At 45.6% G+C, this 26,556-nt stretch overlaps 1 protein-coding gene across 3 annotated transcripts in view; it reads left to right on the top strand.

The window, feature by feature from the left end:
* Positions 1–26,556, top strand: part of DIS3L2 (DIS3 like 3'-5' exoribonuclease 2) — a 334,795-nt gene that overhangs the window by 127,428 nt on the left and 180,811 nt on the right. For all 3 annotated transcript variants that reach the window (XM_043963981.1, XM_043963979.1, XM_043963980.1), the window contains 2 exons: positions 5,498–5,598; positions 6,389–6,636. In XM_043963981.1, the coding sequence (XP_043819916.1) occupies positions 5,498–5,598; positions 6,389–6,636 (349 nt within the window). The remainder of the gene's footprint in view (positions 1–5,497; positions 5,599–6,388; positions 6,637–26,556) is intronic.

The following is a 26,556-nucleotide window of genomic DNA, read 5'->3' as shown; positions in this document are numbered from 1 at the left end:
TGTGTGTGTGTGTGTGTGTGTGTGTGTGTGTGTGTGTGTGTGTGTGTGTGTGTGTGTGTGTGTGTGTGTGTGTGTATGGGTACAACCATTCTGGAAAGCAATGTGTAATTATACACAAAACATTACTGAACAGTGCATGCCCTCTGACCCCATTCATTATACCAGGGCTGGGCCTATCTCCCAAAAGATCAAAGAAATAAGAAAAGGGCCTTTAGGGGATCTTTTTTGGTGGTGGTAAAAAAACAACACTGGAAACTAAGGGGTTGCCCATCCACTGGAGAATGGCCGAGTGAGTTGTGGTTTATGAATGTGATGGAGATGACTGTGCTCTGAGAATGGAAAGAAATCTTTTCAAAAAGCTATGGAAAGAGCTCTCTGAATTGATGCAGAGTAAAGTTAGCAACCCTAGAGCAGTGTATCCTGTGACATCGATAGTATAAAAAGAAACAATTTCGAAGACTTCTATAAACTTAGGGCAAATGAAATGAGCAGAAGTGGGAGAGCAATTTATAGAGTAACAACATTGTAAAACCATATTGCTTTGAAAGCTGTAAGAGACCGGGTCCAAGCAGTGACTCTCAGTTACTGCAGAGGACCGAGAACAAGCAAGCCCGGCTTGCCCTCCATGACAGAGGTGATGAACTTGGGACACAGAAGGAAATGCAGATTTTTGTCCACGGCCAACTCAGCTGTGCATGTTTGTGACAAGGAATTTGTCTTTTGTCCTTTTCAGTGGCATTGGTGGGGGAGGGATAGAAAATGCATTTCTGTTCATTTAAAAAACCAGAGAGGCGGCAGTGCTATAGACTGGAATGCTGCAGGCACTTTTGTATGAGGCCGCTGTATTATTAGTTTTACTTAACTGTTTTACTTTGTTACAAGAGACCTCTCAGCAAGTGGGAGTCATTTGAAAATGTTTGTAATGTAAAAACAAAACATATCCATAAAACTTAAAAAATCCTCAGGGCAAACCACCTGCTAGTCACTGATCTGGGCTTATGAGTTTAGCTTCATTAATTTATTTTAATCCACCTATCCCTGTTGGTATATGATTATATGATTTGGAATTCTGCCCCCAAAGGGACCAAACTGCATACCTTTTGACCGAACTGTATACCACTACATAGTCTGTTACCCTACTGCCTCTCCCCAGAGAGATCAAAGAAAGAGGGAAAAGACCCATATGTACCCAAAATATTCTGAGTAGCTATTTTCGTGTTAACCTCAAGTTGGAGATTAAGGGGGTGTTATGCTGGGGAATGGCTAAACAAATGATGGTATGTGAAAATAATGGAATATTATCGTGCTGTAAGAAATGATGAACTGGACTGTGTCAGAGGAAATGGGGAGTCCCTGGTGAACTTATTCAGAGTGAAGCAGACAGAACTAGGAGAACAATTGTACAGTGAGAGTTGTAGAGAAAAGCACCTTGAAAAACCATAATCCTGATCGACACAAAGGTCAGAGGAATGCAGCTGAAACATGCTGATCACTTCCTGTCAGGGAGGTGAAGAATTGAAAATGCATTAAGACAGGGCTTCTTAAACTGTTTCCACTCAAAATCCCTTTTCAGTCAAGAAAGTTTTCCACAGCCCCGGGTATATAAAATAGGTATAGAAATCAAACATTTACTGCCAATTTTTTTGCTATTCTCCCCCTCCCCACATTCAGTTACACAACCCCATGGGGTCGCAACCCACAGTTTAAGAAGCTTGGCGGGGGTGGGGGGGTGGTGCGCAGCTAGGTGGCACAGTGGATAAAGCACCAGCCCTGGATTCAGAAGGACCTAGTTCAAATCTGGCCTCTGACACTTGACACTTACTAGCTGTGTGACCCTGGGCAAGTCACTTAACCCTCATGGCCTCACCCCACCCCTCCCCACCACACAAAAAAAGAAGCTTTGCCCTAAGAGGTGTGTTTTTTCACATGGCCAATGTGGGATTTATTTTGCTGAACTGTGTGAACCTATGGAGTGAGGGCTTTATTGTTAGCCTTTTCCCCCCACTTTAAGTTGTGAGGGACAGATTAGTTTTTTAAAAATAATTGTGCCTTTTGTCGGCTGCCCTTAATGGACAATTAGCAGATTCCTGTGAAGCCCCAGTGCAAGCAGAAGTAGCCCTGAGCAGACCGCGTCTGAAGTGCTGTTTTCTAGGGTTGGGCGTCAGCTGGGTAAGAAAGGGCATTTCTTCCTTCAGCCAGCGGGTAGTTATTGGGTTAGTATTGCCATGTGCCATGGATACAGCAGCAGAAACCAAGTACACCCTGTCCTCAAAGACCTTCTCTTCTACTGATACCTTTGAACTAGAGGGGGGACAGAATGGTGAGATGACTGGAGGCTGCCATTTGAGGGTCAGTTGGAAGAACCGCATATGTTTAACATAGAAAAGAAGACTTTGGAAGGGAAGAAATGACAGTTTGCAGGGCTGCCATATTGCTGTTGGACGTTCTAATTTGCCCCAAAGTACAGAACTAGGAGTAGTGGGTGGAAGGAATAGAGCAGCAGATTTAGTTTGGTTGTTATTGTCGAGTCATTTCAGTCATGTCCGCCTCTGTGACCCCATTGGGGGTTTTCTTGGCAGAGATACTGGAGAGGTTTGCCGTTTCCTTCTCCAGCTCATTTGACACATGAGGAAACGGAAGCAAACAGGGTAGAGTGACGTGCCTGGAGTCACACAGCTAGTAAGTGCCTGAGGCTGGATTTGAACTCAGGGAGATGAATCTTCCTGATCCTAGGCCTGGCACTCTGTCAAATGCACCACCTACCTGCCCCTTAGTTTAAATTAAGGAAAGACTTTTTCACAATTAGGGTTATCCACAAGTGTAATGAACAGGCTTAGGAGGTAGTGTTTTTCTCCTCTCTGGAGAAAGCACATCCTTCTAATGCATGTCTACTTGTTGGGGATGGTGTAATGTGGGTCTGTTTTGGGGTGGTGGCAGGGCCAGGACATAGAGGAAGAAATCATCTAAAGCAGATGATCTTTGATCTTGAAAATTACCAGGAGTATTGTTCACCTTTCCCAGTGTAATAACAATGATGCTGCTGATGCTAGTTAACGTTTATATATTGTCTCCTTTGTGGCAGGCATTGTGCAGAGAGCTTTACAAATATTCTCTCATTTGATCTTCCCCACAACCCTAAGAGGTAGATGCTGTGATAGCCCTATTGAGAGGCAGGATGATATAGGAGGAAGAGTGGTGGTGGTGGTGGTGGTGGTGGTGGTGGTAGTAAAGGCACTGCCTTAATTTCTCCTCTTCTATTTGAGATGTACTGAGGATTCCATTTGGAGGGAGGAATCTTAGAGAAGAGACAGGCAGCTTGTGTGGGCCGTTATCTCGGACCCTTGGAAATACTCTTCCCAGATTCTTTGTGGGGAACAAAGGACTTAGAAACCTAGACTGGAGCTGAAAATGAGAAGAGAACTTTGCTTGACGGTTTTCCTTTTTAACTTATGGCTGGGGGGTAGGGGGGGGTGGGACAGAGACTTTGGAAAACTTTGTTTCTGCAGAACAATGAGAACTCTACTCTAAGTGGACGCGCTGGTAGGTAGATGATTTCAACATAGATGGAAAAACAAACAGTTGATCATTCTTCAGTCCCCTTCAGTTCAGACCCTGTCAGTATTTCCAGAGTACGCCCAGAACTGGTAGAAGTTGGCTTTCAGCTGAGCCTTCACTAAGAAGGGGCCAGCCCCAGAGAGGATCGATTTATTTATTTTGGCCCACGTCATTTAAAATGATAATGAGTACAAGCCACCCCCCAGTTGTTGGCTTTGGGGGCTTAGCCCACATGCATTTGCTTCTGCACCTGGAAACTCCAGTTTGTTTGGTTAAGGCCAGGATTGGGAGGTTGGGGGCTGGGGGAGCCAGAATAACAAACAAAAATATAAAATATTGAATGTTGAAAAATGTTTAGCTTGCTACTTTTTCATGAGGATTTTTAATACTCCTGGTACAACGCCTACATGTGTCTTTACTGGAGAGATGTGGTTTCACTTTCTTGGGTGAATGTGCATTTTATAAGTGTTTTTTTAAAAGGAAATTAAACATTAAAGGAATTTAAGTACTTTACTCTTTATATAATGTAACTATGAAAAGCCAGGAACTTCAGGGTTGGTTTTTAAAAATTTAATAAATATAATCCATTTTCCACCATTTTGTTTATTATGGCTGGGCCTTTTACAAGTTAGAGTTTATTTTGATTTTGTTGTATTTCAGCAGATGTGCACAATAAATTAACCTATCTCTTTTCTTCATTGGAACCTAGGGCAGTATTAAATAACATCTCATTCTTATGCATTTTGACATGCAAGTGATTTAGCTTAATTCAGCTTGTGTCGTCCTCTGAGTTGCCGTGTGACACTTAGCAAATGAGTAATGTGAAATGGGCAAAGCACACTGGGCTGAAGCCTGGCTTTCAGGGCGAAAATTCAGACCAATATAAGACTCATCTTGCAGAAGTACCTTCTTCTGGACCTCATGTCCTTCATCTGCGAAATAAAGAGGTTAGATGAGATATGACCTACAAGGTCCTTTTAGCTCTAAAGTACTTTTATGTCATTCATTTGCTTACTATTCATTACATGTCTGGGTGCATCACTTAAGTTGTGCTTGAGTCATCTGGCCTCTTAGAACCTCAGTTCGCTTGTGTCACATGGGAATTACAGTTTTTGAATTCCCCACTGCACCGGGGCATCGTGAGGAAAGCATTTCATAACCAACTGACAGACAGTTCGTTTATTTAGCTCTGGCTGTATGCCAGATGTTGGCCTAGGTGCTTGTGGATTCGAATACCGAAGGGAAAGCCATCCCTGATCTCAAGAAGCTTGCATTCTAACAGGGAGAGACAGTGTCATTTATAAGGTTCAGCTGCAAGTGGCCAGAAAACCGCAAAATTCTGAGGGCTCAGGGGGTGGAAGAGATGGCCAGGCCCCGGGATGCTGAGGCTGTACCAATAGGTGTGACCACAGTGCTTAGGAATAGAGTTGCTGACTCCCCTCATCCAGTTGGTGCAAACGGTGGACTCTGGGAGATGAAGGGAAGGCAGGGGAGGAGGGTGTCCCTGGGGACAGTGGAACTTTCTCTCTCGCCCCTTTCTCCTTCTTGGGGCAGCCCAGAGGATATACTTTGTAAAACTGAGTAACTTCTAGTAGTACCCTATCCAGGCCCTGTGTGGGAAGAGGGAAGATGCAGAAAGGATGGCAATGACATACGCCATGCCTTCCTGGGACAGAGAATTGAGTAAAATCTTAAGAGGCCATGATTCTTTCTGTGTAATGTGTCAAAAGAATTCTATTGTTATTATGAGTGGAAAATGTTTCCTGGTAATAAAGGATGAAGACCTGGAATCAAATTCTGCTTTTAGGCTTTAATGCTTCTGTAACCTTGGGGAAATTCCTTCATCTCCCTGATTTCTGGAATCTTTAAGAATTATATACTGAGGTATAGCTTGATTGGACACTGGGAATCCTTGACTCATTGATGTATTCTGGTCATTTAGGAAATGAGAATGTTGATACACAGAGTGCAGCCCAGGGAAACCTCCCCAAGTGCCAAGACCCAAGACTTTGCCCAGACAACTTGCTGCAAAGATCTGCAAAGGTAACAAGCCGTCCTCCTCTGGGCAGGAGTGCTCTCTCTTGTCCTTCTGTCCCAGGCTGTCGGTTTCCTCTGGGGGTCTGGGCTGTAGGGGGTGCAGGCTTGAGCCCACGGAGCCACCTCCTCATTGGCTTCCCGTTTTCTGTACTTTCCTTGTGATGTCAGTGAAGGAGAACAGGAAGTTTGTCCTGGTGTGCATCCCATGGCGTGCTCGCCAGCCCGATCCCCATTTGAATGCAAGCTCCTTGAGAGCAGGGTCTGGCTTTGCTTGCATGTCTCCCTAGCACTTAGATCCATGCTTGCTGATTGATTGCTGTTTCTGCCCGGCTGCCTCTGGGTCTCAGGGAATGTGGTTTTCTCTTCTATCTTACGCAACAGGAAGCATGTTGTGGTTTTAAGAAAAAGAAGAAGATGCACTTATTGAGGAAAGCAAGTCAAAATGGCAGAAGATGTCATTGTTGGCAGTGACTGCAAGGAAGCCTGAAAACCTGAGAGGGCACTTTGAGGGGGGCTGTAACTCAGCTCACATCCCATCATTGTGTGCTGGGCTCCTGGCTCCCAAAACTTATGAGGACAGTTCCATGTAATGTGGATTTTTTTGTGCTTAAATGGGGATTCTGAAGGAACATAGAATTACCAAATACCAGTCTTTGGGGTCATTCGTTCACTTTGGGCAGAGGAACTGGTCCCAGAAACTCTCTTCTGGTCCCACCCTCTCACCCCCCTCACTTCTCCTGGTGTGATGCAAAGTTAACTCCAGCTGTGTTTTTGGTGTTTTCTTCAATCGTTTCAGGTGGTTTATATCTTGGAGAAGAAGCATTCCCGGGCAGCCACTGGGTTTATCAAGCTCTTGGCCGATAAGAACAGTGAGCTGTTCAGGAAATGTGCCTTGTTTTCACCCTCCGATCACCGAGTCCCTAGGGTTTATGTGCCCCTCGCTGACTGCCCTGTGGACTTTGTGACGAGGCCCAGTGACTATGCCCGGACACTCTTTGTCTGCAGAATTGTGGCCTGGGAGGAGCACAGCCACTTTGCAGTGGGGTAGGTGATCCTGTGTGTGCAGTGAAGCTGGTGCTTAGGGGATCTGGGGGCCTACCACTGGGGGGGGGTTGTGGGGGGAGGCTTCATTGTTTATTGAACAGCCAGAGGACTTGGCTTGTTTGGATTCTAAGTACAACTTATATTGAAGAGGGCAGAAGGGGCAGCTCTTGTTCCTCTTAGCTATTTGAATGTGCATGTTGGTTGGCATTTCCCTCTGGACCCTACAAAGGATGCAGATGATCTTTTTTTTTGAAAAGAAGAGGCCTTGTCACTCAATCAGTTCATGGTTCCCATTTTCAGAGTGTATTGAAAATAAACTTCTTGGGGCAGCTAGCTGGCATAGTGGATAGAGCACCAGCCCTGGAGTCAGGAGGACCTGAGTTCAAATCCAGCCTCAGACACTTAACATTTACTAGCTGTGTGACCCTGGGCAAGTCACTTAACCCCAATTGCCTCACTTTAAAGAAAAAGAAAAAGAAAATAAACTTCTTTACCATGCACCTATTCAGGCCAAGTCCTTGGTGGTGCCAAGTGGTCTAAGGTACAGTGAGAGTCAGGGCCATGCTCAGGGAACATTACTTTGCCTTAAATTAAAGCATGTAGATATTTGGAATACCTGCCCCCCCCCCCAAAGTGTGTGTCAGTTTAATGATTTTAAGAAACTCCATCAGGGATAAGAGGGTGGCATTCTTTTTCATAGATTCATACATTGTCAGACTTAGAAGGGGACATGAAGGTCATTAGTCCAACCCCTTTGTTTTAGAGATGAAGAAACTGAGGTATAGAGAAATGAAGTGGTATGTTCAAGGGCACGTAAACATTTCTGTGAATTCTTGGACCACCATTTTGAGAAATGGGTGAATGAGTGAATGAAAAAACATTTATTAAACACATACTGTGTACCACACATACTGTGTACCAAGCACTGTTCTAAGTGCTAGGGACACAAAAAATGGTATAGTCCTTGGTCTCACGGAGTTTTCACTTTAATTGGAGAAGATATCAAGTTGTCTGAAAGAACTCAGCAAATGGAAAGGCTTAGAAACTCTAAGGATGAAGCAGCAGGGCAGATGGCAAGGCCTTGCAGTCCTCAATCTTCCAACAAACGAGAATGGGAAAATGTGGCTCACAACAAAATGTCTAAATAACAGATGACAATAACATCACTGAGACTCAAATCTCTTTCATGAATAGCCATTGCTATGCAGTGTTTAAATATCTCTCAGTTATATGAAGTTTAAAAGACAGAAGGACAAAAATCTAAACTATGTTGCTAATTGTTGAAATCAAAATGGTTTATGAGTATTTCAGTAAAGGAAAACTTTAATAGTAAATAAACACTTTTATCTAATATAGGAGCTGGCAACTTAGTTTCCCTTGCTTCTAGTTGCAGGACCAGGGAACTGTTTCTACGTTACTTTTACTTGCCTTATGAAGAGATTGGATGAAGGTGCCCCATGTATGTAGGTGTGGAGAATAGAGCTCTGGGTTTAGGCGTCTCAAAGACTCAAGCTCTAATCCAGCCAGCCTGACACGTGGTGGTGGAAGACCCTGGGCCAGTCACTTTATGCCCCCTTAATCTTAGTTCTCTTGTCTGTCAAATGGAGATAATAATCCCAACTGCCTGCCAGAGTCCTTTTGAGGAGCAGATGAGAGATGGTTGTAAAGTGCTTGGCAAACCTTCAAGCCTTGTTGTAGATGCTGCTGATAATATTTTACATGTTACGGAGACAGTTGCTCCTTTCCATTCTGGCTGACGTCACCTCAGTTCAGGCCCTCATTACTTCATGCAGGGCTGTGCCCCAGCTAGCTTGAACTGGTTTGTGAGAGCTGATTGTTAAATTTTCATCTCTGAAGTCAGCCACCACCACCAAGCAGGGCTCAGCGTAGTACTTTACTGATGACTGTTGAAACTCTATCTTTCCCTGGGGATCTCAAGGATTCTTGTGACAGTTGGACCCCAAGCTGTCCTCTCTGTCACACCTCTTCTCACCTTGGTCCCCAGAGCACAGTCTGTCTGAGGAAGTGCTGCTTTCATTGTGTTGCCCTCTGCTCATGGAGCAGGAGGGGTTCTTTGTTTCTCTGTACTTCAGGGGCCCTTTGGGCCTGTTTTCAAGACTCTCCCAAAATCTGATGTCCCTCTGCTTATCTAACGTATTGCCCATTTTTATTTCCTAATGTGAACTTCCAATCAATTCAGGTTCATCTCTTCATTGTCCTTCTTCAGACTTTATGTACTTTATCAACTTTGAGAAATTGGCAGAAGTTAATAATAATTGTGGGACAGCTAAGAGGCACAGTAGATAGAGCTCTAGCCCCCCCCCCATCTCCATCTCTCTCTCTCTCTCTCTCTCTCTCTCTCTCGTATTTTAAAATTCTAAACGTGGGTTCAAATCTGCCCCCCCCCAGTTTGGGGGGGAAACTGGCTAAAATCACTGATAAATGAGTTTAGGTTTTTTAAGGGTTTATTAAAAGATAGAAGATAGTAAAGAAAGAGAAAGATTGATAACAGATTTCTTATAGCATGGAAATCCTAGCCTTCCTAAACCTCCCACTTGAAGTCCTCTCCCACATAACAGATGTCTCAAACCAAAGAAGACAGAACTCCCCACTAGCATCAACTTCCTCCTTCATGTTCTTCTCCCAGAAATGGGAGGTTCTTCAAGCTGATTGGCTAGTGTCATTCAAAGTCATTGGTTCACTGGACCCGAAGGTGGCCTCAAGTTAAGTTCAAAGTTTTTAGCTTCTGAGAACAATACCCTCTTAAGGGCCAGCCAGATGCGCTTACAGTCTAGTTAACTGGAAGTAGGCTAATCAGCAGTCAATCACTCTCACTTAATTCAGTGTGTGTGTGTGTGTGTGTGTGTGTGTACTCAGCAAGACCCAAATTTAAAATCTAGCCTCAGACACTTCCTAGCCGTGTGACTCTGGGTAAGTCACCTTACCTTGTTTGCCTCAGTTTCCTCATCTGTCAGGTGAGCTGAAGAAGGAAATGGGCCAACTCCAGTCAGTATCTTTGCCAGGAAAGCCTCGAATGGGGTCATGAGGAGTCAGACACAACTGAAGCGACTGAATAACAACAAATTGACATTTGTCTTATGGTTTGCACAGTACTTTATTATCTCATTTACTCCTTGTCAGTAGCCCTGTGAGGTAGGTGCATTATCATCTCTGTTTTATAGATGAGCAAATAGAAGCAGCAAGAAGGCCCTGCAGTGAGAGAGTGCTGGGTCTGGAGGCAGGAAGACCTGGTTCAAATCCAGCCTCAGACACTTAGCTGTGTGACTCCAGGCCAGTCACTGAACCTCTGTTTGCCTCAGTTCCCTTGACTATCAAATAGTGATAGTAATAAGAGCAGCTTCCTCTTCCAGGGTGGTTGTGAGATAGAGTGCTGAGCACAATGCCTGGCGCGTAGGCAGTGCTGTACACACACTAGCTGTCATGAGCTATTACAGAGAAGCTAAAGGACTTGACCAAGGTGACGCAGCTCTTAAATGAGGCCAGGTCTCTCTTCACCCCAGTTTCAGTGATTTTGGACCCTCACTCACCACACTGACTCTTCGATTTCACCTAAGCAGTTACTGTGCTCCGATCGTGTGGGCTACGTAGAACTAGAACTCTCCTTGGACCCTTGTTACCCAGCTCCGTGTACGTGGTTGGCCCTGTGAACCCACACTGATCCCAGAGAAGAATGGTGTCCACATGGGCAGAATAGACCTTGGCTAGGCTGACTTCAGGGGCTTTTCTGAGTTCTCCCAGAGCCAGCTGCAGGTCACCATTAGGGCATCCAGTCCCTGGGAGCTGAGCAGGATCTGGAGGTACCCAGGTGCCCTCCAGCTTTGGGTCTCTGTACAGGCCCAACTCTGGTTCTGGGCTCTCCCTCCATACTTTGCTTCACCAAGATCCATGCCCAAGGTCAGGTGGGGTTGCTCAGGCCTGCCTCCCCTTTCTCATCAGCAGAGCCAATAGCTGACCATGACCGTGCCTTCTGGTTTCTCCTCCTGTTCCTGGAGTATTGGGTGTGGCAAAGAGAAAGGAAATTGGTTGGGCAGGTCAGGGGCAACTCTGAAGGGAGGGGAGGGGCAGGCTTCTCTCTTATCTGCCCTTTTGACAGGGCCCATTGTGCATCCCTGATGTAGCTACTTCAGAAGGGTCTGCGTGGCCAGGGTGTGGTCAGGAAGCCTTCCCATCGTGTCCTGATGGGAAAGCTTGAAAGTCTTTCTGAGGTTATTTCCACCCTGAGTTCTTGGGTGGGAAACCATCTTGGATGGGAGGTTGTAGGAGATAATGGGTGGAGGGGGCTGATGGGAAAAGGGTGTCAGCTTTGCTTTTTGTCCTCCTTATCTACTAAGAAAGGAAAATTGGAAGTTAATGATTATGGACCTTTGCCTTTTCCTAATGAAATTCTGGTTCTTTGGGTAAGGAAATTGAAAAATCTCTCTTGAGAGGTAAACTTCCTTTGTTCATTCACCAAACGTTCATGAAGATCATATTATGTGGAGTGAGTTATGAGAATCCAGTGATATTAGTGATAAATTTCCAGCCCAGCTTTTTTCTTTCAAGATCCAGCCACCTAACCCTGGGGGGACCGTTTTCATTTGGGGTGTCAGTTATTGATCTCCAGGCTCCAGTCAGTGCATTGGGAGTCTGTGCTGCATTGTGGCCATGCACTTGGGGGTCCTGACAACTGGGTTTTCTCCTTTTGCTTTGCCAGTGTTTGCCAGCACCGAGAGGAAGGAGCTTGAGGGGAGCACTTGTGTGTGCATGGGTGTTTGGGCATGCTGCTCCAGGGATCAAGTTGTCTGTGCCCTGTCACCTGTGCCCTTTGTGCTGTCTTCTTATTCCTCCCTTAGTGTCCTGTTTCCTGAAATGTTCCCATGCTACTTGTCCTTCTTGGTACTTTCTGGTTGGCTCATGCATCCACAGATAGGTAGAGCCAGTCCAATTGCACCCCTGTCTGCAGTACAGAGTGTGTGTGTGTGTGTGTGTGTGTGTGTGTGTGTGTGAGAGAGAGAGAGAGAGAGAGAGAGAGAGAGAGAGAGAGAGAGAGAGAGAGAGAACGAGAACAGTGGAAGGAATTTGGCATAAATGTGCACATAGTTTTAAATTTAAAATTTTCCAGTTAATGAAAAACCATCTTTTTTCCCTCCTATTTCCTCTTTCCCCATTGAAATCTAACCCTTTTTCATTGCAAAAGAAAGAAAATAAAACCCTTATAACAAGTATGCCTAGGCAAGGAAAAAAAATTGCATTGTCTGTGTTCAAAAAATGTGTCCCCCTCTGCACCTTGAGTCCAGCCCATCAAAAGATGAGGGAGTATGTTTGAGAATGAGTATTCTGGAATTGTGGTTGGTCATTGCTATGATTAGAGTTCTCGAGGCTTAATTGTGCTCCTGGTTCTGCTCCATTCCTTCTGCATCAGTTCAGAGAAGTCTTCCCAGGCTTGTCTGAAACTGTCCCCTTCATCATTTCTTATATCACAATAGATTCTGTTACAGTTAGGTCCCATAACTTGCTCAGCTATTCCCTAGTTGATGCTCAGTTAGTTTCCAGTTCTTTGCTCCCACAAAAAGAGCTCCTGTAAATATTTTTATGTCTATTTTGTACCTTTTCATCCTTTTTTGATTTTTAAAAAAGAACTTTAAAAAAAATACTACTTTGTGGCACTTAGATGTATGTTTTGTGTTGAGCCATATTCTCTGGGTCACAGTGGCGGCTCAGCGCCTCTACTAAACAATAACATGAGGTGCAGACACTTTTAAGTGCTTTCCGTGGGTATGCCTCAGTGTCCTCCCTGAGTACCTGGGGGCCTTCACACAAGATAATGGCCATTACGGGCAGAGGTTGTTATTGGAGAGCCAATTGACTCAGCATAAAAGAGGAGAACCACGCCCTCCTGTCCAGTTTGTCCCAGGATAATCTGTTTCCCAATTTTCTATGAGCTGGGTCAGAACATGGTCAGAAATATAGAGGTTACAAGTTGGAGTCAGTACTTCAGCCTTTGTGCCCTACCAGGATACACTTACGCTGGAATGTTTGCTGTAGCGTGTGCTTCTATTTCAAATGATCTCATCAGCAGTGAAGAAAGCCTGTTTTTCTCCTGTTGGTGACTCCAGGGGAGACCAAAAGTAGAACTTGTCTGGTGGCTTGGGTTCCATGACAAATGGGTGTAAGGTCACCATCTTCCCCAGCCCATGCCAGGCACTCGGGCGGGCCTCTCTATCATTTCTCCCAAGACAGTTTCCCTCACACTCTTTATTGCAACGCATCAAGTAGAGCGAGTGTAGAGAACCTGTTCTCTTTATCCTTGGTGGGGGATGTAAACCTTGGGGAGAAGTGATGTTTGCTGGAAGAATGAGGTCTTTGAGGGAAGGAGGCTTTGCATTGAGACGACTCCCCTGCCTCTGAGCCTCCCATTTTGTGCTTTAGTAGCAGTTCTCCATCAGTGGACACAGTGGGGTGACAGTATAACTTACCAAATGTGAATTCAGGGGTTTAGAAACAAATACTGCTCTGATGGGTAAAATTGGAAAAGGGTCTGGGCTGGGGAGGGGGCTTCTGTAAAACAACTTTTCAGCGCCCCCTGGTGGCTAATGAGAACTAGACCCTACTTGAGAAAAAGCAGTTTTCCCACCTTCAGCTGTCCCCAGACAAGGTAAGCCCAAGTCGAAGGGATTGGGGGTGGGGTGGGAGTGGATACCAGGCACTGGTTTTTCTGCGTTGGACATTAATCTTCAACTCTGCTGGCACAGCCATTGTTTCCACGTCTTGCTTCAAGCATACTATGGTAAGAATCACAGATCTTCAGACCTGAGGGGGAGACACTTGATCCAGGCCATTCCCCTTAGGCTCTAATACTAGATCCCTTTAGTTAATACTGAGTTCTTCACTTTCAGACTTTCATGTACATCATCTTAGAGAACTGGCTCTTTTACCCTTCCCATCCTGCCATTTCGGTTCTCTGCCTTGTGTTTCTTCTCCTAATGTTTCCATCTTTGTTTGATACATTCTCTGTTGTGATGTCTTCATTTAGAAGGCATTTATTCCTTGCCTTTTAGTATCTTCCTTTCCTTTAAGTGCCTCTCAAAAGTTTACCTCTTGGTTAAAGCCAGTGACAACAAAATGAGAATGCTGCAGTAACTGTGGAAGTCCGCATGTCTGCAATAGAACCAGACAGTCAGTAAAACGTTTATTAAGCACCCATTGCATGCCAGGCACTGTCATAAATGTGGAGGATACAAAGAAAGGCAAAAGATAGTGCTTGCCCTCTCATAGTCCAATGGGGACGACAATATGAAGACAACCATGGACAAATATCACACACACTCATATATGCATACATACAATATAGACATACATGTGTATATAGTCAGTGGAGGAAAAGCTTCTTGTAGACAGTGGAATGTGAGCTGGCATGTGAAGATAGCCAGGGAGGCCGGCCAAGAGATAGAGGTGAGGAGAGAGAACATTCCGGGTGTAGGGAGCACCCAGGGGACGTCCCTGGAGTGGGGACATGGAGGCTGGCGCTTGTTTGAAGAGCGGCCGGGAGGCCAGGGTCACCGGACCATGGAGAGGGTGGGGGAGGAAGTCCGAGGAAGATCAAAAAGGGTTTTATTGGGAGGGGGTGTCAGGGAAGTGCAAAGTAGGAAGGGCTCTGAGTGCCAGTGGAGGAGTTGGCATTTCATCCTGGGTCACTGTGGAGCCTTTGGAGTTGAATGAACCCGAAGGTCCCATGGGGAGACGTAGACTGCAGGAGGATCATTTGGGAAGCTGCATGAAGGCCAGCTTGGAGTTGAGAGAGGTGTGAGGTGCGAGGCCGAGGCCGACTGACTGCGTGAGCCAGCTTGGCAACAACAATGCTTAAGTACGTCATGCTTTGGCTAACTTGGGCTTCTTCATTTGGCATCTGTGGACTTGTTTTTAAAAATCACTTGGGTCACTGTCTTTCAATAGAATTGATTTCCTATGTAATAAAAACCTTCTGAGAAGGGATCCAGAGTCTTTGCCAGTCTGACCAAGGCCCTAGATTAGAACAAAGTCTAAGAAACCTTGACCTACAGCTCTTTTTGCTTGAAAAGGCTGCGTACCACTGTTTCATTTGGTCTGCTGTTTATTCTCTTTGCCGTTTTCAACAGTCTGAACTCAGCAGACATTCGTTAAAATGCGCATCTCCCCGCAGAAAGCAGGATGATGAGGATTGCAGCAGGAGGCACGTCCAGCTTGCTTCTCCCTTCCAATGGCATGTTATTTTTAAAGTCGTCCTGCTTTGTCTGTGTTTCCCAGGGACTTGCCTCCTGTTTTCTTCTTGCTTTCAAAAAGTGTATTGAGTGAGTCTGTGAGTGTGCTAGATGGTGGTGAGCAGTAGCTCTAATGATCTTTTCTGGGGGAAACAGACCCTGCCAAGGACAGCGTGAGAGGAGAGGAAGGCAAGCCAATCCTTTGGATTTTCGAAAAACCAACCAACCAACCAACCAACCAAAAATGCCACTCTTAAGTACGGTTCTGCTGTCTCTCTCCTCTCAAGATGGAGCCCAGGCCTGGGGACATTCCTGTCTGGGGTGGGGTAAGGTGCGAGGTTGCTGTGCAGGGTTTCCCCTCCCCTCCCCCCACTTCCTCTTCATTTTTATTGGCTGTCACTTCAGCAATGTCCCAGCCATCTGTCGTCTGCCATGGAACAGGCCCGAGAAGTCAGCTTCTCATCTCTTATCAGTTATAAAAACGTGGGCCCAACTGAGTGGGTTGGGAAGGGCTGTTCTGAGTGAGACCGGCAGCTCCGCCCATGGTCAGGGAACAAATCAGGGAGGTGTTTGCTGACTTTCCGCGTCCTACGTTTTTGTTTCTTTCTGATTTGCTCTTGTAGAGATGCCTGCTTGCTGCTCACCCGAGAAGGAGAGGTTATTGTCTGGCTAATTACATCCAGTTGGCTCACTTTCCCAGGCCGTTTGCAGAAAGAACAACGTGCCCCTTTCTCCCCATCTTGAGTTCCTTGGAGATGTGGCTGGATGAAGTGCTTTGCAGGGAAAGGTCCATTAAGCCAGCCCAGTGTACAGCTGGTGCAGCCCTTGAAGTAGGCAAAGTGAACAGCTCTTCAGGGATGGGCACTCGAGACTGAGGGCAGTGACTGCTTTGTCCCAGCCCTCTCCCCACCAGCACCAGCCGTGCAGACTGTGTTCAGCACACGTCCCCAGAGTACAAGGCATTGGTGTTCTAGACCCTTGTTGATGATGAAGCAAGCTCTGTGATCCAGATGGGAGGTTTCCATCTGTTTCATGGATTAAACTTCTGAGGCTTCAGGCCTTAGTCTGCAAGTTCCTTTGGACGAACAGCCTCGGAGCACCAGGAGTACGAAAGATGCTCTTCCTCTTTAGACATTTGGTCCATTTTCTATCCTACGATGATACTCTGTGCTTCTGCACCTCTCTGTGCCCTGAAGGAGAAAGGCATGGGGATCGTGTGGAAGCTGGTGCTGTTGACCTTTAGCCCATACAAAGGAATCCTTTGTTTAGTTTAAACCAGAACCCGACTGGGCTGAAAGAGGCATTTTCAAAATGTGGCAGGTACATGCCTGTGAACACACGCGGTGGTGGCTGTAGTGCTGTTTAAATGTCCCGCTGTTTAGGTGGCTTGTGTTGACACCTGAGCCGGGAGAAGCTTGTAGTTGTGGGTAGCCTGGGAGCCAAGCCACAGGCCCACAGGAGTCTCTGCTTCCAGAGGCAGTCACTGCTTCCATGCTGACCCGTTGGATTTCTCTCCTCTGCCTTGGCGGCCATTAGATCTCTCTCCAGTGAAAATCCGGAGCACGTTTATTTAAATAGAAAATGTTCCCTGGAACCTTGTGAAAGAAATGTTAATTACTGTTACTGTTAATAGGAGCTTTGACTTCCTGATCAAAGCTGGAAACCGTAACCAGAATATCCCTTTGTCCTTATGGGCCACGTTGTAGTCTCAGCAAACAGAGCCAGATTTCTTTGACTCAGAATTGAATCTAGAGCAAAGCAGACCCCTTTCTGTCCTGCCTTTCGTTCTCTGGCCCTAAAGACCCCAGGTTCCCTGTTGTTGTGAATGGTAGATCAGTTACTGCTTCTGCCTTGCTCTGTGTGCTTAGCACTCGGGCCCATGGTGGTACCAAAGTCAACATTCACGCTAAACCCCAGTGAATACTTGCCTTCCTTACTCAAAGAGTCCATTGCCTCTTAGAATTTTGATCTCCTCTCCATCTCCTGTCCTCATTGTAGGAAACTTCCACATATATATTGATGCCCCCTCAAACGCTCTGACTTCCTACTTTTTCAGTGTACTCTATACCCACGCAGGTATAGAGTACATACACACACACACACACACACACACACAGGTGTGCCCTTCATCTCACTACCACTTGCACTTCTCTGTTCATAAACTGTTTTTTTTTTTAAATCAGATCAGTCTTTTCTCATTCTACCGGTTTTTATACCTTCTGAGCCCATCCCTATTCTTTGTCTTCATTCTGATTTACATTCTCCTCTCTACTCATGTTTCTGTTGTGTCTGACTCTTCCTGACCCCATTTGGGGTTTTCTTGGCAGACACTGGAGCGGTTTGCCATTTCCTTCTCTAGTTCATTTGACAGATGAGGAAACTGAGGCAGAGTCAAGTGTCTTGGCCAGGGTCACAGAGGTAGTAAGTGTCTGAGGCCAGATTTGAATTCAGGGAGGGGAGTCTTCTTGACTCTAGGCCCAGCATTCTATTCACTGCGCCAATAAATGCTTAATAAATGCTTGTTGACTGACTGATTTACAAATCTAAATAGATTATCTCACCTATCTAATCAGCTGCCTACTCTATTTCTTTGTCTCCAACATCTTTTGTGTGGGTCTCTGTGTCTGTTTCTTTGCCTCTATCTATGCCTATACTATATATCTATATCTCTATATGCCCCCTGCTCGCTACTCTTATAGGCACTCATCCCTCTCGTGTGGATTATGGTAGGTGCTCCTTGTTGTTCTCCATTTCTCCAGTCCAGCTTCCAGAATCCAACCATGTCATCACCCCCACATTGTTTCTACTGGCTTCCAGTTACCTCTAAGATCAAATAGAAACTCCTCTACATAGCATTTAAAGCTCTTCAATTGGGCAGCTAGGTGGTGCAGTGGATAGAGCACCATCCCTGGATTCAGGAGGACCTGAGTTCAAATCTGGCCTCAGATACTTGACACTTACTGGCTGTGTGACCCTGGGCAAGTCACTTAACCCCAGTTGCCTCACTAAAAAAAAAAAAAAAGCTCTTCAATCAATCAGCCAACATTTATTAAACACCTGCTATGTGCTGGGGACTATGTTAAACACTGGGGTTATAAAAAACAGCAAAAGAACTGTTCCTGTCTTCAAGGAGCTTACAATTGAATCAGGGAGACAGCAGATACATGATCAGTAGGAAATAATTAACAGAAGAAAGGCACTAGAATTAAGAGGGGTTGGGTATGCTTTCAGGAAAAGAGGGGATTTTAGGTGGGGTTTAAAGGAAGCCAGTAGTTGGAGGGGAGGAGGGAGAGTGTTCTAGGCCTGGGGGATGGCCAGAGAAAAGGCCTGGAGTGGAGAGATGCAGGGACCTGTTGGTGGAACAGCCAGGAAGCCAGTGCCACTGGATTGAGGAGTATGTGTCAGGGAGTAGGTGTAAGAAGGCTGGAGAGGTAGAGGGGGGGCTGTGTTGTGAAGGGCTCTGAAGGCCAAACAGAGCATTTTGTATTAGATTCTGGAGGAAATAGGGAGCCCTTGGAGTTGATTGAGGGGGGGTTGAATGGAGGATGGACTAGACTGGTAATGATCCAGGTGGGAGGTGATGAGGGCCTGCGCTGGGGCAGGGGCAGGTTCGAGAGAAGCTGCAGAGATGCAGTCACAGGCCTTGGCATCAGACTGGGTGGTGAAAGAAAGTGAGGAGTCCAGAATGACACCAAGGGTGTGAGCCTGAGGGGCTGGGAGGTAGAAGGGAAGGTAGCGTGGGGCACAGGCTTAGGGAGAAAGAGGAGTTCTGTTTTGGACTTGTTTCCTTTAAGATGTCTGCTGGTGTCTGAAAGGCAGCTGGCAGCATAAGACTGGAGGTCAGCGGAGAAGTTGGGGTAGGAAAGGCAGACTGGAGAATTGTCAGCCTAGAGCTGATGAGGTCACCCAGTGAAGAAGAGCAGAGGCCCAGGCCAGAGCCCTGAGGGACCCTCATCCTTCATAACTCATCCCCACCCCAACTTTCTGGTCTTCTGACAAGTCGCTCCCCTCAGTGGATCCTCTAGTCCAGCTTTGCTGGCCTGCTTCCTTTGTCTCTTGCCCATCTCCTTGCCTTTGTGCTAGTTGATCCGCCACGCCTGAATGTCCTCCTTCCTCGCTGCCAGCGCCCTGCCCACCAACACTGCCATCCACCTGTTGTATATGTGCTCAGCTGCATTATTGGCTCCATTTGAATGTCAGCTCCCTGAGGACAGGGGCTGTTGGATTTTCTTTGTATCTTCCTGGCACATAGTAAGTCCTTAATAAATGTTTATTGATTTGTTGATTGATTTAACAGGCAAGAGTGATATCTGGAAAGAATATTGGATTAGGAGTTAGGGACCCAGCTCTGCTTCTGATGACCTCTGTGACCTTTGGCAAGTCACTGAAAGTTTCTGCATCTCAGGTTCATTATCTGTGAAATGAAGGGGTTGAACTAGATGGCTAATGAGTGCCTGCCAACCCTGAATGCCCTGTCCTCTGTGGTGAAGGCTTATGAAGTCATGGCTGTTGTATGCACTCTGCCCAAACCCCAGTAACTTATCCCAGAGACCAATTTAACAACAATACGGCCATGGGCAAAGAACCCAAAGGTAGGCACACAGCCTTCTGTTGGACTGTAACGCGCTCTGAAGGGAGTGTTTGATATGTCTGGTGTGGTTAAAAAAAGCCCCCATGGCCTAATGTTCTGCACTTGTTGCTTGTCTTTGTCCGCCTAGATCGGAGTCACCCTGATGCTCATTATGAGCTGCGTTATAAAGGGGGTTAAACTCTTCAGATGGCTTAGATTTTGAGCTGGGCAGAATGAACAAAAACGGGACATCTTGGGGATGTTTTCAGAATTCTCGTAACTTGTAAAATGGCATTTTTTGATCTTTAATGTTGTATCGTAGGCTTTATGACATACTATCTTGGTGGATTCTTTGCTCACAGACTATTGTAAAGACTATATGCAGAGTAAAAAACAAAAAACATACCCCAAAGCCCCCAAGAAACAAAACAAAAAGGACTAACTATGGCAGGAACTGAGTCAGATATGCGGCACACGTAAGGGGCAGCCCCTCCCTTCATGGGGCCTTGGAGGTGGCAGGAACAGTTTGGGGATCTCTCACAAGCTGGAGATGGGAAGGGGATTGGACAGAAAGATTACTGGGGACCGCCAAGTTTGTTTCTGGTATGGAGAAGGGGACACCATCAGGGCATTTGCTTGGATAGAGAAAACCCTACCTAGTATATGAGGCTGTATAGTTCTCAGGGAATGTTGGTGAGTTATCTGTATTTTTCAAGCACTCTGTGTTGAATTTTGCTTGTTTTCTTTGACCTGTAAATAGTGGTGTCATGGTAAATGTTTAACAATCAGCTCTTTGGAATTAAAAATTAATCTACATCATTAACATTTTCCCCATTACTTTTTAAAATCTAGAGTAGTCAACCGACAGGTATTCTCACCTTGAATTTGTCATGTTTGTTGATTTCTAAGGTATAAATTTTCAGACTGAAGATTTAACAACTCGGTCTTACAAGGCAATCCAGGCCGGCTCTAACACACCTCTGTCTGTCAGTAACCCTGGTCCTTCCTGGCATGGGAAGCCCCCCATATAAAGGTTAAAGTAATCACATCTTTCCATTTTATATCTTAGTAAATTATTAGAACCAGGTTTAAGGCCTCTTGTAGTTGAGTGAATGATTTTGCTTGCTGTCCTGTGCTGGTACTAATGGTTCTGTTCTCAAAAGAAATTTTCTCCCTTGGAAAGAAGCAGTCATGCATTTATAAGTGCCTGCTGTGTTCTAGGGGTATATGGGTGTTCAAGGAGGACTCGTATCTCTGGTGTGAGCCCATTTCAGGGCTGCTCGTCCATCTTTGGTGTCCACCTGGCATTCACCTCTCACCTGTGGCTCCAAGGAGCCATAGTATGCACAGTGGCCACGCTCTGGTAAAACCATCATGGCAGATAGGTTAAAACAGGTCGAGGGGAACCGACAGGTCACAGACCTGTCAGTGAGTTAGGAGGGTATCTACCCCAAGCATGGGAATACTTTCCCAGTGGAATGGGCAGATGGGAACAGTTTGTTCCAACAACCATGAAGGAGGCTGAAGCAGGCACTGTGGAGCACTCAGAGCTTGGTCAGACATCAGGACTTTTGTCTCGCCGCTAGACTCAGATGACTCTGGAGGAGAGAGTGACAACCTTGTGCAGCTCTGCCTCACTCATACGTCAAGACATCACCCTGTGATATCACTTGTTCTCTTGGAAAATGAAGGCCTAGTCTCTGGTGGAGAGGAGGGTTTGGAGTCACAAGGGAACCCAGGGCTTTCCTGGGTAAGGAGCAGAATGCAGACTTGGAGAGCACTGACTACATCTGTCCTCTGATCGTACCACCCTGGAAACTCTGAAAACTTAACAGGTGTCCAGAACTAGTTCTGAAAGCAGTGGTGTAAAAAAAAGCCCGAAGCTTGGGTCTGTTTCCTGACCCCCCAGTCCCATGAGTAGAGCCCAACTCTAACGTAAAGATCAAAGTCAAGAAATATTCTGTAAAATTGAGCAAATAACAAAAAAGACTGTGACCATAAAAATGCTACAGTGATGGGAAAGCTCAAAACACAAACAATGTGAATACTCCTGTGAACAAAGCCTCAGAGAAACATACAGATTCTTGGAACGGCTAAAGAAAGAGATTGAAAAAAAATTTTTTTAAATGAAATGAAAGTGGGGGCGGCTAGGTGGCGCAGTGGATAAAGCACCGGCCCTGGATTCAGGAGTTCCTGAGTTCAAATCCGGCCTCAGACACTTGACACTTACTAGCTGTGTGACCTTGGGCAAGTCACTTAACCCCCACTGCCCTGCAAAAAAAAAATTAAATGAAAGTGCTAGAGGAAAATCTGAGGAAAAAACGAGAGCAATACAAGAAAATTTGAAAAGAGAATGAATAGGGAGTAGTTAGGTGTCACAGTGAATCAAGCACCAGCCATAGATTCAGGAATCTCTCTTTAAAGGACTTGGATCATTGTATTGCTGGAAATAACCAAGTCATTCACAGCAGATCATCTTACAATATTGCTGTTATTTTGCATACAGTACATTTCACTAAGTCTTTCCAGGTTTTTCTGATAGCATCCTGCTCATTTTTTATAGTAAACTACATTTATATAGTCCTTTAAAGAGAGATTTTCTTACAGTAAGCCCACGAGGTTATTATTGCAACAGCAGTAATAGATAACATTTATATAGCACCTTATACCTGACAAAGAATTTTCCTCACGATAGCTTAGTAAAGTAGGTACCATATGCTTTATCATAATCATCAATCAATAGAGGGCAAGTTTTAAAATGGTCACGTTGAAGACAGAGAACACGAGCAGATGGAGGCATTGCGTGGAGGGACTGTGAGACCACTTTGGGGTCTGACAGCCAGTTGTGTGTGAGGGGTATGGTAGAAGAACGTACCCAAAATCACTTCCCCCAAAGAGACCCGAGGCACCTGAGTAATGAGGTTAGAAGGAAGAGCAAGTATAAGGGGAAGAGAAAGAGCTTAGTTTTGGATAACCATTTGAGCTTGAAGTGCTGATGAGAATATAAATGTGGGGGCAGCTAGGTGGTGCAAGTGGATAAAGTGCTGTCCACCTGAGTTCAAATCCAGCCTCAGACACTTGACACTTAACTAGCTGTGTGACCTTGGGCAAGTCACTTAACCCTCATTACCCCACCAAAAAAAAAAAAAAAAAAAGAATATAAATGTGGAGATAACAAATGCCATTGAAGGCCCTGAGTGGAGCTCAGAAGAAGTGCTGGAACCAGAAATGAATGAATGAACGAACAAATGAATAGATAAATAACCAGGGTCTTTGAAATCATGGAAATGGATGAAATCACCAAGGGAGAAAGAGGAGATGACCCTTAGGGAATACTCACATTATAAAACTTGGAAGGAGAGAAGTCAGTAATAGAGCATTTAGAGAAGGGAGAGAATAGGAGAGAGTAATGTTGATGAGGTCACAGGAGAAGAGGACCCAGTTGGAGAGAGGAGGGATCATCTCTGATCAGCAGTGGCCTGTTTTCCTGCTACCTGCCTCCTTCTACAGTTGCCTAACACCCTCACTAGAGATCACGCTGTGGAGGAATTTCTGCCTTGGGACCCCACACTCTTCCTGGCCTATGCCTGCCTCTCTTAGAATACTATTTGAGGAAAGGCCTGGCTGTGTTTTGGTCCCCTTCCTCCTCTCTGGCCACCTCTACTACAGCTTTCTCTTCAGGGAATGGGAACAAGGGTCAAGGAGAATCCTAACTCCTTAGTAGGAATATCTCGCTTACTCTATGACCGGAGGGAAGAGGATGCCCAGAAGTTCTGAGAAAAGGAAAATGAAAGGGGGTGGGTGCTGTTTGAACTCAGAGCAGGTGATCTCTGCCTTCTCAGGGAAGTAGGAGGCTAGGACATCTGATTGGTGTGAGGGAAGGAGGAGATGAGAGAAGAAAAGTCACATCTCAGCTTGCCCAGAGTGCCTGACCAGACCAACCCAGATCTCCTGGTGTGGTGTTCTGGGAATCAAGCTGCCATTATCTTCTTGGGTTAGGTCAGAACACTTTATTCTCAGATGTTAGGGGAAATCATGACAGAGTTAATTTGCCCAAGAGAATATTAACTCGTCTGACTATTTTAAGAAGTTTGTGAGCTAATGATACTAAATCATGTTCCCATAAAACAGGTCTACAAAGCAGTGCTTTGTGAGCTAGGTAGTATGAATGTTCTGCTCCGCAGAGTTTTGGTGACTAAGTGTGAGAGCTGAGATTCCCAGTGTAGACTCTCCGGAGTCCCCAGCACGGTGCTTTTACTGCTCTGTGCCCCCCTGTGATGCCCTTTTGGTTTCCTGAGCCTTACTTTGGTTGTGTAAGTCATCCCTTCCTGGGCTCTGGGAGAAGAATCCTCAGTGTTTGATATCTAGTCTACAAGAGAGGAAGGACAGAGAGATGAGGGGTCAGAGTCAGGGGACCTGCTACCCTGCCATGGCAGGTCCCCTTTGGAACTCAGGATTGCAATCAGAGTGGAGAGAATGTTGAATTGGACTGCCCCGAACCAGATGTAGATATTTCTGAGCAGGCTCAGCCAGGAGGGAGCCTTGAGCCAAGGGCCGACATTCCTAGTGCAGCTCAGGGAAGGAGGGCCTTCCTTCTGGAGCTGAAGCGGGGGCGGGGTTGTTGCTGAGGGCATGAACCCTCAGGAAACCAGGTAGATGGAGTTGGAAACCCGGCCTCCCCAAATCTCTGGGTGTGCCTGTCGTTCTCTCAGGGCTTCGTCCTTTCACTTGGCCCCTAGAGAGGTCTGGGGGGGGGGGGGCGGTCAAGCCTCCCAGCTGCTCCCACGGCCCTGAAGCCTCGAACAACCTCGGCACCGCAGGAGGAGGCTGGGAGCCAGGCCGGGTTCTCCGTGTTCCTGCAGTGGGTTTAAGTGAGGACATTTCTATGGTTTCCCTTGGTTTTTATGATTTTGGTTTAGTGTGTGAATACTCTTAGTACAGAAAAGAGAAAGAGAAGAGTGAAGAGGTTACCAGTGTCTGATTCTTGCTCCATCCACGGTAGTGATCAGGGTGTGGGGGGTGAGGGGATAGGAATTCCTCCCAGCCCAACCCTGCAGCTCTTGCTTTGGGGATGGTCTCACCTTAGGAGAGGTCTGTACTTTCTCTAGGGGATGGATACTCAGAAGTGGGCATCCTGAGGACCCCCTATGGTAAGGTATTTTCCGTATGCTGTGTTAGTTCTCCATAACCTAGCAAGTTGTGGAAATGGAACGGTTGAATTATTTATTTAATCCATGGACTGAAGAAAACTCTTCTGGAGACTTTAAAATGCCTCTTCCAGATTTTCCTACATCACATTATTGTATCAGAATTCCTTATCTTTGTCAGAGATTTCAAGCTCTGCTATCCCCAACACCTCTGCTCCCTTCACAGAGGATTTGCAATAGTATTGACCCTGTATACTAAGTTATAGGTAGGTTGTAGTCTTCATGGAGGCAATGCCCAGAGAAACCTCATATCCTTAGGCTTTTTTGTATTTTTTCTTTATGGCTCTCTTTACATATGTTATTTCTCCTGACAAAATGTACACTTCTTGAGGGGAGGCACTGCTTCATTTTAAAAAAAAATATTTTTTAATAATAAACATTTTTATTTATAGCTTTGAGTTCCAAATTTCATCCCTCCTTCCTTCCTTCCCTTCCCCCCTTCCTGAGGGGGGAAGCAATCAGATATGGGTGATATGTGTGCAATCATGTAAAACATGACCATATTAGTAATTTTGTACAAGAAAACTTGAACAAAAGAAAAAATGAAAGAGTGAAAAATTGCATGCTTCAGTGTGTGTTCAATCAATATCAGTTCTTTCTTTGGAGGTAGATAGTATGTTTCATCAATAGTCTTTTGGGATTGTCTTGGATCATTGTATTGTTGAGAATAGTTAAATCATTCATAGTTCTTCATCAAACAATATTGCTATCTCTGTGCACAATGTTCTCTTGGTTCTACTCTCTTCACCATACATCAGTTCATGCAAGTCTTTCCAAGCCTTTCCGAACTCATCCTGCTTGTTATTTCTTGTTATTATTGTTTTTTTTTTTAGTGAGGCAATTGGGGTTAAGTGACCTGCCCTGGGTCACACAGCCAGTAAGTGTTAAGTGTCCGAGGCCGGATTTGAACTCAGGTCCTCCTGACTCCAGGGCCGGTGCTTTATCCACTGTGCCACCTAGCTGCCCCCCTGCTTGTTATTTCTTATAGCACAATAATATTCCATCACCATCATGTACCACAGTTTGTTCAGCCATTCCCCAACTGATGGGCATCCCTTTGATTTCCAATCCAAGCCCCCACAAAAAGAGTTGCTAGAAATATTTTTGTACAAATAGGTCTTTTTCTCTTTTGGGGATGTCTTTGGGATATAAGCCTAACAGTGGTGTTGCTGGGTCAGAGGGGATGTTCAGTTCTATAGCCCTTTGGGCATAGTTCCATATTGCTCTCCAGTATGGTTGGATCAGTTCACAACTCCACCAAAAGTGGATTCACTGCTTCATTTTTGCCATTGTATTACCTCTGTTTGGCCCATAATAGATTCTTTATAGATAATTGCTTGCTTGCTTGAGCCATTGACCTATGAATAGAGAAACTAGAACACCAGGTGCTGTTACAAGGCTTGGGATCTTTCCAGTGAATCAGTGCCAAAGACGAGAACAAAACCTGAAACCATTCGTGAGAGGGAGACCATGAAGGAGCCACAGAGATTTTGTGTAGACTGATTAAGAAGGGCCACAGAGCTTTTCTTTATTGCAGCAGCAGCAGCAGCAGCAGCAGCGTAATTGTAAGACTTTCACTGGACTTGGGAATCCTTTATGTCTCTGCCCTGGTTCTAGAGAGGTTCTGTAGGAAGGCCTACCAGAAGCAAACCTCATCTGTCTCAATGAAGGCACCCCCTTGACCCCAGGTCTCTTTCAGCTCCGTTGGCTTAGAAGTAGGTGATAAAACATGGGAAGTCGCAGGAGTCGTCGGTTATTCCAGAAGGATGTCAGGGACTTATTGTGAAGAGCAGAATGGGAGCCCTGCTCCATTTGGAAGCAGCCGGGCAAAGCAGAGACCCCCAGCCTGGATGAATGAAGACCAGAGTTCAAATGGCAGAACTTTATCAAGAGAAGGTGCAACTCT

This window comes from Dromiciops gliroides, chromosome 4 (genome assembly GCF_019393635.1).
Source record: "Dromiciops gliroides isolate mDroGli1 chromosome 4, mDroGli1.pri, whole genome shotgun sequence".
NCBI lineage: Eukaryota > Metazoa > Chordata > Mammalia > Microbiotheria > Microbiotheriidae > Dromiciops > Dromiciops gliroides.
The sequence above is the reverse complement of the archived record's forward strand: the minus strand, read 5'-3'. Positions and strand labels throughout refer to the sequence as shown.